Source organism: Rana temporaria, chromosome 9 (assembly GCF_905171775.1).
Source record: "Rana temporaria chromosome 9, aRanTem1.1, whole genome shotgun sequence".
Taxonomy (NCBI): domain Eukaryota; kingdom Metazoa; phylum Chordata; class Amphibia; order Anura; family Ranidae; genus Rana; species Rana temporaria.
The window spans coordinates 22,491,790-22,509,401 of NC_053497.1; the positions used below are offsets into that span (position 1 = coordinate 22,491,790).

Sequence of the window (17,612 nt, forward strand, 5' to 3'; positions counted from 1 at the left end):
GCTCACCGATTTCCTCAAGGGTCTGCACTAAGGGCGACTTCACCCTGCCCCGCCGCTCTTTTGCTAAAGCACTGCTAACCCACAGTTTTTGCGTGAGTTCCCATGGACTTTTTGGAGGTCCTGCGGTTTTGGTGCAGTTTCAGAAAGTGCACCAAAAGTCCTGTATGCTGCAGGTGCGCTTTCTGAAACTGCATCAAAACCACAGGACCTCATAAAAGTCCATGGGAAAGCGCAGCTAACCCACACGTAGCGTTGCCACCTCATCCCTTTAAACCCGAACACATATGAATTACACGGGTTCTGAGGGTAAGGCACTAAGTGAGTTTAATTACCACCTTAATCAGCCACAGAACCTGTGTAATTCATATGTGTTTGGGTTTAAAGGGATGAGGTGGCAACCCTACCCACACGAAAACTATAGGTTAGCTGCACTTTGCCCAAGACACAAAGTAAAACTTTAGGCACGCTCTTCATTAGGAATTTTATTTTTGGTGAGATACTTCCTAAGGGTTAATTACAGGGGTCAAGTCCTGGGGAAAAAAGTGTGGGAACTCCCACCCAAGATCCACTCCCCCACCAAAAAAATAAACAATTATGGGGGTGGGTGGTATGTAGATGAGAGGGGTGCGGAGTGTATGGGGTGGGTAGTATCAAATACACCACTGGCCACTGATGCATTGGTGACCAGTGGCAGGTAATTAACCCCTTTGTGCTGCATTAGTGACACCAGTGTCATTGTGTATGAACCCTTTCATGCTGCACCAAATAGGGGTAATAAACACTGACACTGGTGTCACCAATGCATCAGTGGAAGTACATTAACCCCCTCATTGCTGAATACCATTGTAAATTAACCCCCCCCCCCAAGAAGCAAAAACGTCAGACAGTTAACATAGCTAAGCCACTGTGATACAACACTGTCTTAGGTAGGTTAGGTCTCCACAATTGCACCTCTGGACCCCTTTACATTACACAGTACCCTGCACCTCTGGGCCCCTTTACATTACACAGCACCCTGCACCTCTGGGCCCTTTACATTACACAGCACCCTGCACCTCTGGGCCCCTTTACATTACACAGCACCCTGCACCTCTAGACCCCTTTACATTACACAGCACCCTGCACCTCTGGGCCCCTTTACATTACACAGCACCCTGCACCTCTAGACCCCTTTACATTACACAGCACCCTGCACCTCTGGGCCCCTTTACATTACACAGCACCCTGCACCTCTAGACCCCTTTACATTACGCAGCACCCTGCACCTCTGGGCCCCTTTACATTACACAGCACCCTGCACCTCTAGACCCCTTTACATTACACAGCACCCTGCACCTCTGGGCCCCTTTACATTACACAGCACCCTGCACCTCTGGGCCCCTTTACATTACACAGAACCTTGCACCTCTGGACCCTTTTACATTACACAGCACCTTGCACCTCTGGACCCTTTTACATTACACAGCACCTTGCACCTCTGGGCCCCTTTACATTACACAGCACCCTGCACCTCTGGACCCTTTTACATTACACAGCACCTTGCACCTCTGGGCCCCTTTACATTACACAGCACCTTGCACCTCTGGACCCTTTTACATTACACAGCACCTTGCACCTCTGGGCCCCTTTACATTACACAGCACCCTGCACCTCTGGGCCCCTTTACATTACACAGAACCTTGCACCTCTGGACCCTTTTACATTACACAGCACCCTGCATCACTGGACCCCTTTACATTACACAGCACCCTGCACCTCTGGGCCCCTTTACATTACACAGCACCTTGCACTTCTGGGCCCCTTTACATTACACAGTACCTTGCACCTCTGGACCCTTTTACATTACACAGCACCCTGCACCTCTGGGCCCCTTTACATTACACAGAACCTTGCACCTCTGGACCCTTTTACATTACACAGCACCCTGCATCACTGGACCCCTTTACATTACACAGCACCCTGCACCTCTGGGCCCCTTTACATTACACAGCACCTTGCACTTCTGGGCCCCTTTACATTACACAGCACCCTGCATCACTGGACCCCTTTACATTACACAGCACCCTGCACCTCTGGACCCCTTTACATTACACAGCACCTTGCACCTCTGGGCCCCTTTACATTACACAGCACCTTGCACCTCTGGGCCCCTTTACATTACACAGCACTTTGCACTTCTGGACCCCTTTACATTACACAGTCCTTGTCCCTCTGGACCCTTTTACATTACACAGCACTCTGGACCCCTTTACATTACACAGCACCCCACAGCTCGGGACGCCTGTATGTTACACAGACACCCCCCCTAACAGTTATGGACCCCCTGCATGTTACACAGACCCCCTACAGTGCAGTCACCCCCCATTCAGTACAGACCCACCCCCCTACAGTAGATCCCCCCCCCCATTCAGTACAGATCCCCCCCTTTCAGTACAGATTCTCCCCCCCCTTCAGTACAGATTCCCCCCCCCCATTCAGTACACACCCCCCCATTCAGTACAAATCCCCCCCATTCAGTACATACCCCCCCCCCCCAGTACAGATTCTCCCCCCCCCCTCTTCAGTACAGATTCCCCCCCATTCAGTACAGATTCCCCCCCCCCCATTCAGTACATACCCCCCCCCCAGTACAGATTCCCCCCCCATTCAGTGTAGATTCCCCCCCCCCCATTCAGTAACCCTTATGTACCTGAGATGATCGGGACATGCCAGACACTCGTGAACCTGTCGGATCCCCTCCCCCTGTGTAGACATACAGGAGGAGGGGGAGGCGGGCCGCTTCACTCGGCTGCACGGAGATCAGAGCACGGAGAGCAGGGAGGGATCTGACGGCCGGGTGTCGCTACAGTGCGGTTCGCACCCCCGCAAAGCCACACTACCTCAGGCTCTTCTCTCCACGTGTTTTCTAAAAATTGCGCGCCGCTGCCTAATCCGCGCTGTCTCTGAACCCGCCCGCTCAGCCTCGCTGTCTGTTCAGTCGCGCGGGGGGTGGGCGCCTGCCACTCCGCTGCTTAACCTGCCTGCAGTCTCCGCTTCAATCGGAGGGGGGGCGCCGGCCTGACACCCCCAGTGTGTGCCCCCCCGCCCCTCACTTAGTAAACACTGCATTCATTTCCCACCTATTCTCTGCTCGAGTCCTGCAATGGGAACGCGCGTTCCTGCTGTGAAAAAAGTGCAGGGACGTCGTTCCCACGCGTTCCCGCAGGACTCGAGCCCTGGTTAATTACTTCTAAAGGGATGCAGATTTCCTCATTAGTACACTAAATGTGCAGCAAGTGATTATAACGAGTGCAGACCTTTACATCCAGGAAATATTCTGGAAACAGCTTGCTGAAAAAAGGTAGGAATCATATACGTTTGTTAAAGTCTTTGCACAGTACATCTACCTAAAGTCTTTGGCCCGGATTCACGTAGCACTTACGCCGACGTATCTCGAGATACGCCGCGCAAGTGTAAGGCTGCATTCACACCTAGGCGACAAAAAGCCTGAAGCGCGACGCTTGTGCCGCTGGAGGGGCGAATTTCCATTGATGTCTATGAGATGGTTCACATCTCACGCCGAACGCGGAAACGCCGTACGCCTGCCGCCTGAAAACAATCCCGGACCCTTTTTTTCAGGCGGCATTGGCGTTCGGGCATAGACATCAATGGAAATTCTTTGTAAAAAAAAGAAACAAATCGCGGCAAAATACGCCGTGTACGCGGCGTTACAACGTGAATGCAGCCTAAATGTGCGCCGTTGTATCTGTGCGCCGTGCCCACAGAACTAGATACGCCTGAAAATAGGCTTCTTCCGACCGACCGAAGTTTCCTGCGCCGTCGTATCGTGGGCGCATATTTACACTGGCCGCAAGGGGCGCTCCCATTGATTTACGATTCGAATATGCAAATGAGTGAGATACGCCGATTCACAAACGTACTTGCGCCCGGCACATTAATATATGCGGTTTACGTAAGTCGTACGTCCGGCGTAAAGTTACGACTCGTATAGCAGGTGTAAGTCAGCACCCTCAATGAAAATGGCTGCACCAGGGTACACAGCCGTTGTTTTTTACGTCGTTTACGTAGTACGTGAATAGGGCTGGGCGTAGGTTACGTTCACGTCGTAGGCAGTGATTCGACGTATATTAGGGAGTATTTTCGACGTGATTCTGAGCATGCGCACTGGGATGCGTCCACGGGATGGCGCATGCGCCATTCTTTCAGCCCATCAATTGCTTTGGGTCGTGCTTCATTTAAATGGATCACGCCCACTTCCACCTACTTTGAATTAGGCTGGCTTACGCCTACGAATTTACGTTACGCCGGTGCAACGTTGGGAGCAAGTGCTTTGTGAATACTGTGCTCGCCGCTCTGCGCAACGTCGGCATAGCGTATATTCGATACGCTACGCCGGTATAACTGTGCGCCGCTGTATGTGAATCCGGGCCTTTTGTGTTTTTTTTTCCTCAACAAAAGTATACACAAATAGTCAGATTCAGGTACGGCGGCGCATCTTTCAGGCGGCGTAGCGTATCGTATTTACGCTACGCCGCCGTAAGTCAGAGAGGCAAGTGCTGTATTCACAAAGCACTTGCCTCCTAAGTTACGGCGGCGTAGCGTAAATGGGGCCGGCGTAAGCGCGCCTAATTCAAATGAGGATGAGGGGGCGTGTTTTATGTAAATGGATGGTGACCCGACGTGATTGACGTTTTTTACGAACGGCGCATGCGCCCTCCGTGTACATATGCCAGTGTGCATTGCTCCAAAGTACGCCGCAAGGACATATTGGTTTCAACGTGAACGTAAATTACATCCAGCCCCATTCACGGACGACTTACGCAAACAACGTAAAAATTTTAAATTTCGACGCGGGAACGACGGCCATACTTAACATTGAATGGGCCAGCTATTTGTTCGACTAACTTTACGCCGGAAAAGCCGCACGTAAACAACGTAAAAAAATGCGCCGGGCGCACGTACGTTTCTGAATCAGCGTATCTAGTCATTTGCATATTCTACGCCAAACTCAACGGCAGCGCCACCTAGCGGCCAGCCTAAATATGCACCCTAAGATACGACGGCGTAGGAGACTTACGCCGCACGTATCTTAGCTTAATTTAAGAGTATCTGGTTTCCAGAATACGCTTAAATTTAGGACGGCGTAGATTCAGAGTTACGTCGGCGTATCTACTGATACGCCGGCGTAAAGCTATCTGAATCTGGCTAAAAATCTTAAACCCTAGCCTAACTATAAGAATTAAGGCTAGTTTGAGGATTAGGATACATTTGAAGTGATAAGAGGAATGAGTGCGTATGTGAAACTCATGTTAGTTTTTGCAGCCAGCATACCTGCTCCCATAGCTCCCAATTGTCCCTGATTTCGAGGGACTGTCCCTGATTTGGAACAAAGTCCCTCTTGTACTCATCATTTGTCCCCCATTTTGGTCTGATCTATATATATATATATTTTTTTTTTTTGTATAATCTTTAAATCTTTATTTGTCAACGGCAAAGTAGTACATCACAACACACGTTGTCAGAAGCACTTTCAACAGACAGTAAGCCATTCATTATTCAACATAACATAAAAAGGAGTTGAACATTAAAAACAGAAATACAGGTAAACACATCGGGACTTATAAACCAGGCAGCGAGCCGGGGGGGGGGGTGAAGTCTCCCCCTCCGTTTATAACACTTTACCCAAAAAACAAAGCGTGAGGGAGATACATTTTGAGCCACACATCTACTGGCAAGACGTGTGCTCGCTGAAGAGGGGCAAGAACCGGAAGTCAAGCCGACACCGGACAGCAATTGGTACATTAAGTAATGCGCAAATTAGAGGGTAGGCCGGCCGAGCGCGCACAAGAGGAGGGGGGCCACCATAGACCTCCTGATCTATATTTATCACCGTGCTAAAGCATTCATCCAGGTTCTACATTTCTGGATTGGTACATTTCAGAATGCCAATATAAAGGAAAAGTAGTGGATAAAAAATAAAAAAGCACTTGTGGGTTTAAAGTGGAGGTTCCCCTAAAAATACATTTTTAACATTGCATTTCCCACATTAATGACAATTAGAATCGGCTGGTTTTATTAAAAAAAACGTCCGTAAGTACCGTTTGCTATATGCGTTCTCACCGCCACTTCCGGGTACAATGGTGGGGCTGGGCATTCCTAATTGATGGACAGGCATCCGACCGACGCATACATCGCGTCATGAGATGCCGAAAGAAGCCGAACGTCGGTGCGCATGCGCCGTATAGAGCCACACTGACGTTCGGCGTTTTTCAGCATCTCGTGACGCGATGTATGCGTCGGTCGGATGCCTGTCCATCAATTAGGAACACCCAGCCCCACCATCGTACCCGGAAGTGGCGGTGAGAACGCATATAGCAAACGGTACGTACAGACGTTTTTTTTTTAATAAAACCAGCCGATTCCAATTGTCATTAATGTGGTAAATGCAATGTTAAAAGTTAATTTTTTGGGGAACTTCCACTCTAACTAGTGTTTTTTTGTATAGTTCTCCTTTAAGGGGGTGGCAGGGGGTGTGTCCTATGTCTACATACTTTTGCTTATAGGTGTCCCTTGTTCCTATTGCAAAAAGTTGGAAGGTATGCCTGCTCCTAAGATGCCTTTCACACTGGGGCGGTTTTCAGGCGTTTTAGCGAGTGAAAAGCGCCTCTCAATCCACCCCAGTGTGAAAGCCAGAGTGGTTTTGAGGTTTAACTCCTTTGCGTCCACGCTATAGCTGAATGACGGCTGCAGCACAGACCTACTTTGCCGGGAGGCCGTCATAGGACGGTCTCCAATTTGCATGCGCCCCGCACGCTCTGTGATCACAGAGTCAATGAGACTCGGCTGATCACAGATCGCTCTAAGGAGCCAATCCCAGTCCCTTAGCGGTCAGCTAATGACAGCCGATCATGTGATGTAAACCAGATTAGTAACAGCGTGTTGTATGACCGCGCAATTGTCATTCAAATTGTGACCGCGCTGAAAATTTGTCTGGGCAGGAAGGGGGTTTATAGCGGAGTTCCACCCAAAAATGGTGACCCCCTGACATGCCACATTTTTTTGGGCGGGGAGCGGATATCCTCTTTTTAGAGGGATCCAGCTCCCACTTCCTACCGGGGTGCCGGAAGGAAGTTCACCTCTCCCCCTCCTCCCTCTCTGCAATCATCTGGGACAAGTCACAGGTCCCAGATGATTGCCCGAACAGTCAGTGTGCAGCGTGGCTTGCGCATGCGTGGCTGTGAAGCCACAGCCTGGCGCCCATGGTGGCAATGCTGGCACCGCGGAGAGGAGGGAGAGAGGAGCGTGGATTCGTTCCTCCGCATAGCTGGAACGCGGGACAGGTAAGTGTCCGATTAATAAAAGTCGGCAGCTGCAGTATTTGTAGCTGCTGACTTAACTTTTTTTCTTTTTTTTTTTAGTTAGGACTCCGCTTTAAGTGCCCAGGGGGCAAGCGGGTAAATAACCCACCTGTATCAATAAAGAGGTGATCATGGTGCTGATCTAAATAACATTTGCATGATTGCTGCAATAGAAGGTCATGTACATAGTGTATGGGTGCCACGTTTAAAATATGTCTCTACAGAACACCCGTCTTAGCCACTCAACGCCTCTCATGCAAACAACTGCGGAATGGTGTGTACAGCCGCCAGCCAAGCGTGAGCCAGGATACAGGTGCAGCAGCCAGACCAGAGAACTCTGAAGTCATAGACTAACTGTGGTTTATATGGAGGGTATAGTCTTTCAGTCACTGGGAGGCCAAGCTTTACCAACTAAACAGATTAATCTACAGGCAAGCAGATGTACAAAAAAAAAAAAAGGAAAAAAAGACTAGTTCTACTGTAAATAAAAAATGCACACTGTATTCTGTCTTTTTGTTTAGAATAGCGCTATAATGACATAAAGCATGGCAAGTACTAATGAAATAAATTGGTTCCAGGACACCTGCTCACCTACTGCCATTAGTAAATCTATGGTATAGTGTACCCACATTGGTTACCCCCTCACTCACAGGTACCAGCAAGCCACAACAGGGCCAGGGATCGGGTGCCAGCCCAACCACCCACTGCAGGGATTGGGTGACCACGTGCCCGAATTGCCCGGGATAGTCCCGCATTTTGCAGGTCTGTCCCGGGCACATTCATTCCAGGACAATACAGTGTCCCGGAATGAAACTGACACAGCCACCCCCCCAGGGCCAATCTGATGCTCCCAAAAAAGGCCGCCACATCACTGCTTTACTTACTGACAGTACTTGTCCTGGCCCGGGAATGCCTGGAGGAACACAATCCCGCCCCCTGCTTGTGATTGGAGAAATCATAAATCCCGCCTCTTGTGTCCAATCACTGTGCTGTGATTCGTTACAGCACAAGCTGATTTTTGGGAAGGGAGGGTGTCCCTGAATGGTAGTTTGGAAATGTGGTCACCCTAGTGCCAGCCCATTTGGTTCAAAATATTTTTTTCCCTAGTTTTCCTCCTCTAAAACGTAGGTGCATCCTATGGTGAGGTGCGTCTTATAGAGCAAAAAATACGGTAGATGGCGCGGATGATCATAGTAAATACACATATTAGACACATTACAGTAATTATTTCCAAAAATTTTTAGTATCACATTTGTATTGTAGACAAAGGCCCAGATTCAAGAAGCTATTGCGCCCGCGCAACCATAGGTTGCGCGGCGCAATAGCTGTTTTGCTCCCGCGTAGCGAATGCCCCTGATTCAGGAACATCGCTACGCGGACTGCAGCCTAGGATATGACAGACATAAGCCTCCTTATGCCTTCATATCTCAGGCTGCATTCTTGCGTTGGCCGCTAGGGGGCGCAGCCATTGTGATCGGCGTATAGTATGCAAATTGCATACTACCACCGATTCACAAAAGTTGCGCGGGCCATGCGCACGCAAGGTACGGAGTTTCCGTATGGCGACTTTAGCATAAGGCTGCTCCTACTCATAGTAGGCGCAGCCAATGCTAAAGTATAGCCACCCTTCCCGCTCGTGAAATTTGAATTTCACGTCGTTTACGTAAGTGATTCGTGAATGGCGCTGGACGCCATTCACGTTCACTTAGAAGCAAATGACGTCCTTGCGACGTCATTTGCCGCAATGCACGTCGGGAAAGTTTCCCGACAGAGCATGCGCTGTTCGCTCGGCGCGGGAGCGCGCCTAATTTAAATGATTCCCGCCCCCGGCGGGATCATTTACATTAGGCGCCCTTACGCAGGGCAAATTAGCATAGCGCCCGCGCAATTTACGGGCTACTGCTCCGTGAATCGCGGGCAAATCGAAATATTTGCGTGGGCGCAGAGCAAAAATCGTTGCCCTTTGCCCACGCAAATATTGCGCGGTTCTACCTGAATCTGGGCCAAAGCTTATAAATGGCAAAACATAAAATAAAAATATTAGCCAAGGGGGAAAAAATAGATGAAGTTATGCACAGCTGAATAAAGTATATAGCCCAAACTGTTCTTTTAGCTCTGGATAGAATAGAGAAGGATAAGAACGTAGTCAAGTTTTTGGCAGAGATAACTGGCAACTTGGGTGATGCAGTAGATGGGGAGGGATATTTGTAAGAGGGGGTGGGGGGTAGAGACTGCAAAGGAGGTACGTTTTTGAGCGTGGAAGGGGGGGTGGGGGTGGCTAAATGAGGCCACCAACAAATATATAAATAAATATGTATGTCTGCAGGGGGTGGGTGGGTATATGGAAGAGAGAATTGCCACTTGGGTGATGAACAACTGTTGCATTGTATAACATTCAGGTAACTCTTTCATGCAACTTTTGAGGGTTACGTCTACAGCCATCAAGTTGCATGAAAGTCAGAACCAAAGTAGTGCATGAACTACTTTGAAGTCGCTGCAACTTTAAATCGCACATATATGAATGTGTTTCAGTGGAAAACATGGGGAATGACTTGTCCAAAGTTGCATGACAGGTTGCACAAGTGTAAATGGTGCCTTAGACGATGAAAGAAAAAGGTCTATCTGCAGGGGTGGGTGCATGTGAGGAGGCAGGGAGGTGGGTTTCTCAGCAAGAAGGGATTTCAGTAGGCTAGGGAAGAATGTCGGTCATCATTGGGGAGGGGGGGTGTGAGGAGGCCAGGAATATCTGTAGGCTTTGGGGGGTGGAAGCTGGGGAGAGATGTCTGATGAAGGGATGAGTAATCTAATGTTGGGGGTCCCATGGCTCCAATGAAGAAGCTCCTGGAGGAGCTCTATGAAGAGCCGGCTGTAAGGCTGCATTTACATTTATGCGTAGTGGGAACCTCACGTTCCCACTCGCGTTTATTTGCACCTTTTTCACATGTTGGCTTGTCCAGTGCTTCTGTTGGACCACATCATGGCTGGGAAACTGGTCAAGTTTTTTTTTTACAAGTTTTTAAATAACCAGTGACAGTGGCGGTTCGTCCATAGAGGGCGCTGGAGCGCCGCCCCCTCTGGCTCTCACCGCCACTGAGTCTAATAACATAGATTCATGCATTGCAGGAATCTATGTTATTATCGCCGCAGCCACTGTTCTATTCAGATGGTCGGCGCTCAATGTCCGGCCATCTGAATAACGGCAGCTGGTTGGCTGTACGGAAGTGCCTATCAGAGCCAACGGCTCTGATAGGCTTTCCGAGTACAGCCCTCGGGTCCCGGAAGCTTATACAAGGAACGCACTAAGGATGCACTCCTTGTATAAGACTGACAGGCGTCTCAGCCAATCAGGTTGGCCGATTCTGGCTACCGGTAACCTGATTGGCTGAGACGCCTGTCAGTCATCGAGGGCGGTAGAAGACATCAAGGGACGTGAATGGCTGACTCCAGTAAAAGGTAAGTGCCGGGCGGGGGGGAAAAGGGGCACTTTTTCAGGGCACAGCGGCGACATCAATGGGCACAGTGGCGACAATTAAGGGGGACAGCGGCGACAATTAAAGGGCACAGCGGTGACAATTAAAGGGCACAGTGGTGACAATTAAAGGGCATCGTGGTGACAATTGATGGCACAGTGGCTGTGTTGCATGGCACAGTGGCTGTGTTGCATGGCACAGTGGCTGTGTTTGATGGAATGGCACAGTGGCTGCTTTTGATGGCATGGCACAGTGGTGACAATTAATGGCACAGTGGCTGCGTTTGATGGCATGGCACAGTGGTGACAATTGATGGCACAGTGGCTGCATTGGATGGGCACAGTGAGGCTGCAATTTTTTTTTTCGTTTGCGCCCCCCAAAAATTTTGAGCACCAGCTGCCACTGCCAGTGACTGAAAAAAGTCAGCAGTGGAAGCTTTGATCTTTCTTCTCCCCTTCGATTCATAGCAAGATATAGTTCACCTCTCCAAGTTCATAATAAATACAATAAAACAGAACAGAGAAGCAAGAAGAGGCTTGTTTACTCAATGACGCATCGGCTGCAGTAGGAAACAATGCACTAACCTGACGTTCCTCCAGATCTGTCTTGTTGGCAACCACCAGAAAGGGAAATTTGTCTGGCGATGAGGGATCGGCTTGTACCAGGAATTCTCTATGCCAGGTGTCAAGAGCGTGGAAGGAAATAGGGGACGTCACGTCAAAGACCAGCAAACAACAGTCTGTGCCCCTGTAGAGTGCTGCACCCAGTGACTGAAAGCGCTCTGTGCCCGCTGTATCCCAAATCTGGACAAAAAGACATCTATATCAACATCAAAAATGTAATTACCTGTATTACTTCATACCCATTAATCAGATTTTAATCTTTTTCTAGAAATTGATAGAGAATGAGAGTTAGAATCTTATTGTTTTGGGGCAGTACAAACACTTCTTTTATTCATATATGGGACCTAATTGTGGAAACTATGGCCTAGGAAAAGCAGGCCGTGGGGCAAAAGGACTAATCCACTAGTATTACCTGTGGTCTCCTTGCCCTTGATCTTTTCCCCAGGACTTGTAGGCAGGTGCAGGTTTTCCTCCATCCAGTAGGTGGCACTGTGCCATTGTACAGCTGGAGTGGAGTCTGTAGAGAGATTTGTCCCTTCCTGGACTCAGTGGGCCAGATTCACAAAGAGATACGACGGTGTATCTACAGATACACCATCGTATCTCTGACTTACACTGGTCCTATCTATGCGCCTGATTCATAGAATCAGATACGCATAGATAGGGCTAGATCCGACAGTGTTACACTGTCGGATCTTTTTTTCAATTTAAAAATGGCGCCGAGGGCGTTCCCGCTGATTTACGATAAATAATATGTAAATCAGCGAGATACGCAAATTCACGAACGTACGCGGACCCGTCGCAGTGTTCTTACGTCGTTTCCGTAGCGGTTTTCCCGTCGTATACTTACCCCTTCTTTTATCAGGCGCAGCCAATGTTAAGTATAGCCGGCGTTCCCGCGTCGAATTTGAATTTTCCTACGTCGTTTGCGTACGCCGATTCACGAACACGCGCGTCGCAAGTCCCGCTCACGTCGCAATCACTGACGTCCTAGTGACGTCAGTGGGAGCAATGCACGCCGGGAAATTCCCCGGACGGCGCATGCGCATTTAAATCGGCGCGGGAACGCGCCTGATTTAAATAGTACACTCCCCTAGCCGCGGAATTTGAATTCCACCGGGGGATTTAGGATCCGCCGTCGCAAGTTTGGAGGTAAGTGGTTTGTGAATTAGCCACTTGCCTCCTAAACTTGCGGGAGCGGATCTTAAATCACGTAGATCGAGCGGATCTATAGATCCGCTGAGCTACGTGAATCTGGCCCAGTTTGTGTCTCAGAGGTACTATTAGGGTTTACACCTTTTCTTCAAGTCAAACCCGAACACTTTAGCAGTGCAAAGCAATTTTTTTTTATAGTATAAACTATACATATATTTTGCAATTAGCAAGTTCATAACAAGAGTTCCCCTTTTACGTCTGAATCCGCAGAGTTCCCTTACACTGTAAGGCGGGACTCTGCAGACTGATGTAAGGGGCGAACTCTGTGGATTCTCTGGGAACCCTGATTTAAGGGGGAACACTGAGTACACTGGTGCACAAAGAAGAGGACTCTGATATAAGAGGGAACACTGGGGCCTCTGGTGTAAAGGGGAACTCTGATGTAAGGGGTGCTCTGAGAACCCTGATTTACCTTTAGTGTACTCACTCAGAGGCAGGAGAGAGAAGGGGGAAGACTTCAGTCACAGACAGGGATGGATGGGGAGCTCACTCACCCCTTGGCAGTCAGCACCTCTCATTCAGGTGTATCTGAGGCTGCTGGACTTCAAATTTCCAGCCCCCCACTTTCCCTTTCTGAGGCACAGTGCTGGGCATTGGCGTGAGAGCAGACACAGAGGGGTAGGGGCAGGAGGAAGAGGAGCAGATCAAGTCCTCTCTCCTCTCCTGTGTGTACGTGGGGGGATTGTTAGTGCTGTCTTAGACAACTGGAGCCAGCAACCCTGCTGGGAGACAATACTCCAGTCTAAATAATGTGTCCGGATTTCAGGCAGTTTGAAACCCGGACACATGACTCCAAACCTGGACTGTCCGGGTGAATCCAAGTGACAACCCTAGGTACTAGTTGTCTGACTGGACGTTGCAACTTCTACTGACCGCTGGCAGCCATCTTGGCATGGAACTTTATAACCTGAATGGACAGCACTTGAGCGTGCTGTACATTCAGAGCGCAGTTCGCTGGGGACATCACTGATTACTGTATAAATGTCACTGGCAGGGAAGGGGTTCACACTAGGGGGCGATCAAGGGGTTAAATGTGTTACCTAGGGAGTGATTCTAACTGTGAGGGGAGGAGGACTGACTGGGGGAGGTGACCGATCAGTGTTCCTATATACAAGGAACACACTATCGGTCTCCTCTCCCCTGACAGGACGTGCGTCTGTGTGTTTACACACACAGACCCACGTCCCTGCTCTGTGACCGGCAATGGGGGGTGCCTGGCGGACATCGTGGCCGAGTGACGCAGTGCGCGCACCCCCCAGGGACATGGAAGCCGAGGACGTCATGACGGCCGCCCGGGATGGCAGAGGCACCTTGCGGCCGTCATATGGCTATACGCGGGATGGGAAGTGGTTAAAGAGGAAGTATACCCTAATGGGTTTTACTTCCTCTTTTGCTGCCTGCAAATTAAAAGCATAATGTGACACTTAACTGAACAAGAATCCAGTGCTGTCCTCTGTGTAGGCTGCATCCATTTTCTCGTCCCTCTTCCTTTCGGGCCGCGAACTCCGGCTCTGTGATTTACCGGAGCCGTGTGACGTCACTACCGCGCATGCGTATGATAGTAACATAAGCTAGGGAAGAAACAGCATGGAGTTTTGTTTCTTCCCCGCGCACGTTTAGGAGATATTTTCACTACCTATAGGTAAGCCTTATTCTAGGCTTACCTATAGGTAGAAGTAACAAAAAAGGTTTTACAGCCACTTTAAATTCCCTTCCATGAAAAAGTTTTATCCCTATTGTGGGGTCACCAGTATGGCATTTGTAAATTTGAAATCATACCCCCTCTCAAGCGTAAGTGATCGCAACCTTTCTTCACAACTAATATTCTCCAGACCCTTTATTAGCTTTTTTATTTACGTGGTGATTCAGAGCACCGCCTGTATCCCGTGACCAAGTCCTGTCGTGACGAAACGTAGGGAGGCGGCGTTCTGACGTCACCGCACATTTTCTCTACCCGGATACAGGCTGTGTTCTCCTAAGCTGGCCGGCTTTATTTTATATGCTCTGCATTTCTGGATAATTGTAAGTGCAATTCCACTTGTTTTTACCAAATAAATTAAGGTTTTACACTATGTGAGCCCCTTTTATTTTACATCGGATGGCATATTGGGAGTCACTCACCCATACTAAGGATACAGGCTATCAGCATTTGGGTTTCCTATCGGATATCATCGATCCATGTCTCTTACCAGGCTGTTTTTGATCTCTTATAATTTAGAGATTGTCTCCATTCCGTAAGAAGCTTTATATGACTGTGGTCGAGGTTCTTTCCTTTCAAGCACTTTTCTTGTGTGGATTCGCTGTATACACTTGGGAGATTGTTTATATGGATCTTGCCTTTCTGGCGGACTGATCATTTTTATGACTATTATTTATTTGAACATTCACGTGCTTTTTACCTCACTCAATTTTTGTGTTGCTATACTTATTTAGCGCGATCTCCCCCTTTTTTGCCTTTATTAGCTTTGTTGCCCTTCTTTGTATTCGCTCCATTTCCAGTTCATCCTTCCTGAGGACTGGTGCCCAGAACTGGACAGCATACTCCAGGTGCGGCCAGACCAGAGTCTTGTAGAGCTGGAGAATTATATCTTGATCTCTGAAGTTAATCTCCTTTTTAATGCATGCCAATATTCTGTTTGCTCTGTTAGCAGCAGCTTGGCATTGCATGCTATTGCTGAGCCTTTCATCTACGGGGGGGGGGGGATTAACACGGTCTTCAGTTTGACTAAATGATCTGGTTCTTTTGTGACTATCTGATGTAAGCTTTGGTTACGATTACTGAGCCAAGTGTCCACCTTTGGGGGGGGGGGGGGGTGTCTTGGAGGGGGAGAGGTAGCCTTGTACTCTCTGTGGTGTGGTAGTGCTCTCCTACTCTCAGATATGGATGATTGGTAATTCTTTCACCGTATTTATCGGGCTAAAGTGCGCACATCTGTAGAGCGCGCACCCCAAACCTAGAAGTAAAAATTTGAGGAAAAAATAAAATACTTAGTTTGAATGCCCCTCGTCGGTGTCTTGCCCAGCGTCCATCGGCGGCCTTGTCGTCTGTCTGCGGCCTCGGTGGTGTCCTCCCCACTTCTCCTGGGCTCTTGTTGTTCCAATCCCGGCTTCCCGCGCGGTGTTTAAACCTTGCCGCCGACATATACCGAGCGCAGTACACTCGGGCACGCTCGGCTCCTCTCGCATTGGAGGCGGCACAGGACGTGACCGCGATGGGAGCCGAGTGTACCCGAGTGTACTGCGCTCGGTATATGTCGGTTCAAACACAGCGCGGGAAGCGGGTATCGATTTTCCCCTTATTTTAAGGGGAAAAAAGTGTGCGATATATGCCGATAAATACGGCAATTATCCATCATTGTCCCTGAGTGTATTTGTATATCTGTAGTATCTGCATCTCAAGTAGGGTGACCACACTACCATTCAGGGACACCCTCCCTTCCCAAAAATCAGCTTGTGCTGTAACGAATCACAGCACAGTGATTGGACACATGAGGCGGGATTTGTGATTTCTCCAATCACAAGCAGGGGGCGGAGATTGTGCTCCTCCAGGCATTCCCGGCCAGGACAAGTACTGTCAGTGAGTAAAGCGGTGATGTGGCTGCCTTTTTTGGGGGCATCAGATTGGCCCGGGGGTGTCTGCAGTTTCATTCCGGGACACTGTATTGTCCTGTAATGAATGTGCCCGGGACAGACCTGCAAAAATGCGGGACTGTCCCGGGCAATCCGGGACACGTGGTAATAACCCTACTCTCAAGATCCTTACTGGCTGCCGGTGTCTCACTAAGCCCCTATGGTAAAATATTAAAAAGGGACATTCGCTTGGTGCTTTTTTTTTTTTTTTATAATTTTAAGAAATAACACAGAAAACCGGGTGTTTCGTAAGGCAAGAACATTTTTTTTTGCTGGGAAAAGGTCACACTTTTGTGGGTCAGGAACGCACACCAAATCATGCACTTTACCAATCTGCATAGAAACTTTCTGACCTTTTAGCAGACTGGCAGTGGTACTATTAATTGGTAATTGCACCCTCACCAGTGTTGCCAACCGCCCGTATTTTTACGGACAGTTCGTAAAACCGGGCACTTTTTTCCCCCGTTCGTAAATGTCCGTGGTTGCCGGAATGTGCCAGTAAAAATAGCCGAAATCCGTTTGGCTTGGACCTGCGCATGGAGATTGGAGACAGGGGGTGATGGTGGCTGTGGTGGCACCACAGAGGGGGATGGAGGCAGGGGACAATGAAGGCAGGGGGAGATTGGAGGCAGGGGGTGTTGGTGGTAGGGTGTGATTGGAGGCAGGGGGTGTTGGTGGCACCACAGAGGGTGGGGGATGGAGACAGAGGTTGTTGGTGGCACCGCAGAGGGGGATGTAGGCATGGGGTGATTGGAGGCAGGGGGCCTGAGGGAGATTGGAGGCAGAGGGAGATTGGAAGCAGGGGGCCTGAGGGAGATTGGAGGCAGAGGGAGATTGGAGGCAGGGGGAGATTGTGGCACCGCAGAGGGGGGTGAAGGCAGGGGGTGTTGGTGGCACCGCAGGGGGGGGGATGTAGGCATGGGGAGATTGGAGGCAGGGGTAGATTGTGGCACCGCAGAGGGGGGTGAAGGCAGGGGGTGTTGGTGGCAGAGGGGGATGGAGGCAGGGGGTAATGTGACTAAATAATTTACCCTTATATTGAAAATAACAAAAATATTTTTTTTTACCTTAATATCTACCTTAACCACTTAAGCTCCGGACCAATACGCTGTCTAAAGACCAGAGGTGTTTTTACAATTTGGCAATGCGCTGCTTTAACTGGTAATTGCGCGGTCATGCAATGTTGTACCGAAACGAAACTTGCGTCCTTTTCTTCCCACAAATAGAGCTTTATTTTGATGGTATTTGATCGCCTCTGCGATTTTTATTTTTTGCGATATAAACGCAAAAAGACCGTAAATTTTGAAAAAAAATGA

General features: G+C 49.2%; 1 protein-coding gene across 2 annotated transcripts in view; it reads right to left on the bottom strand.

The window, feature by feature from the left end:
• LOC120913182 (ras-related protein Rab-7a-like) overlaps positions 1 to 17,612 on the bottom strand; it is a 61,485-nt gene that overhangs the window by 5,926 nt on the left and 37,947 nt on the right. For both annotated transcript variants that reach the window (XM_040322953.1, XM_040322954.1), the window contains exon 4: positions 11,413 to 11,631. In XM_040322953.1, the coding sequence (XP_040178887.1) occupies positions 11,413 to 11,631 (219 nt within the window). The remainder of the gene's footprint in view (positions 1 to 11,412; positions 11,632 to 17,612) is intronic.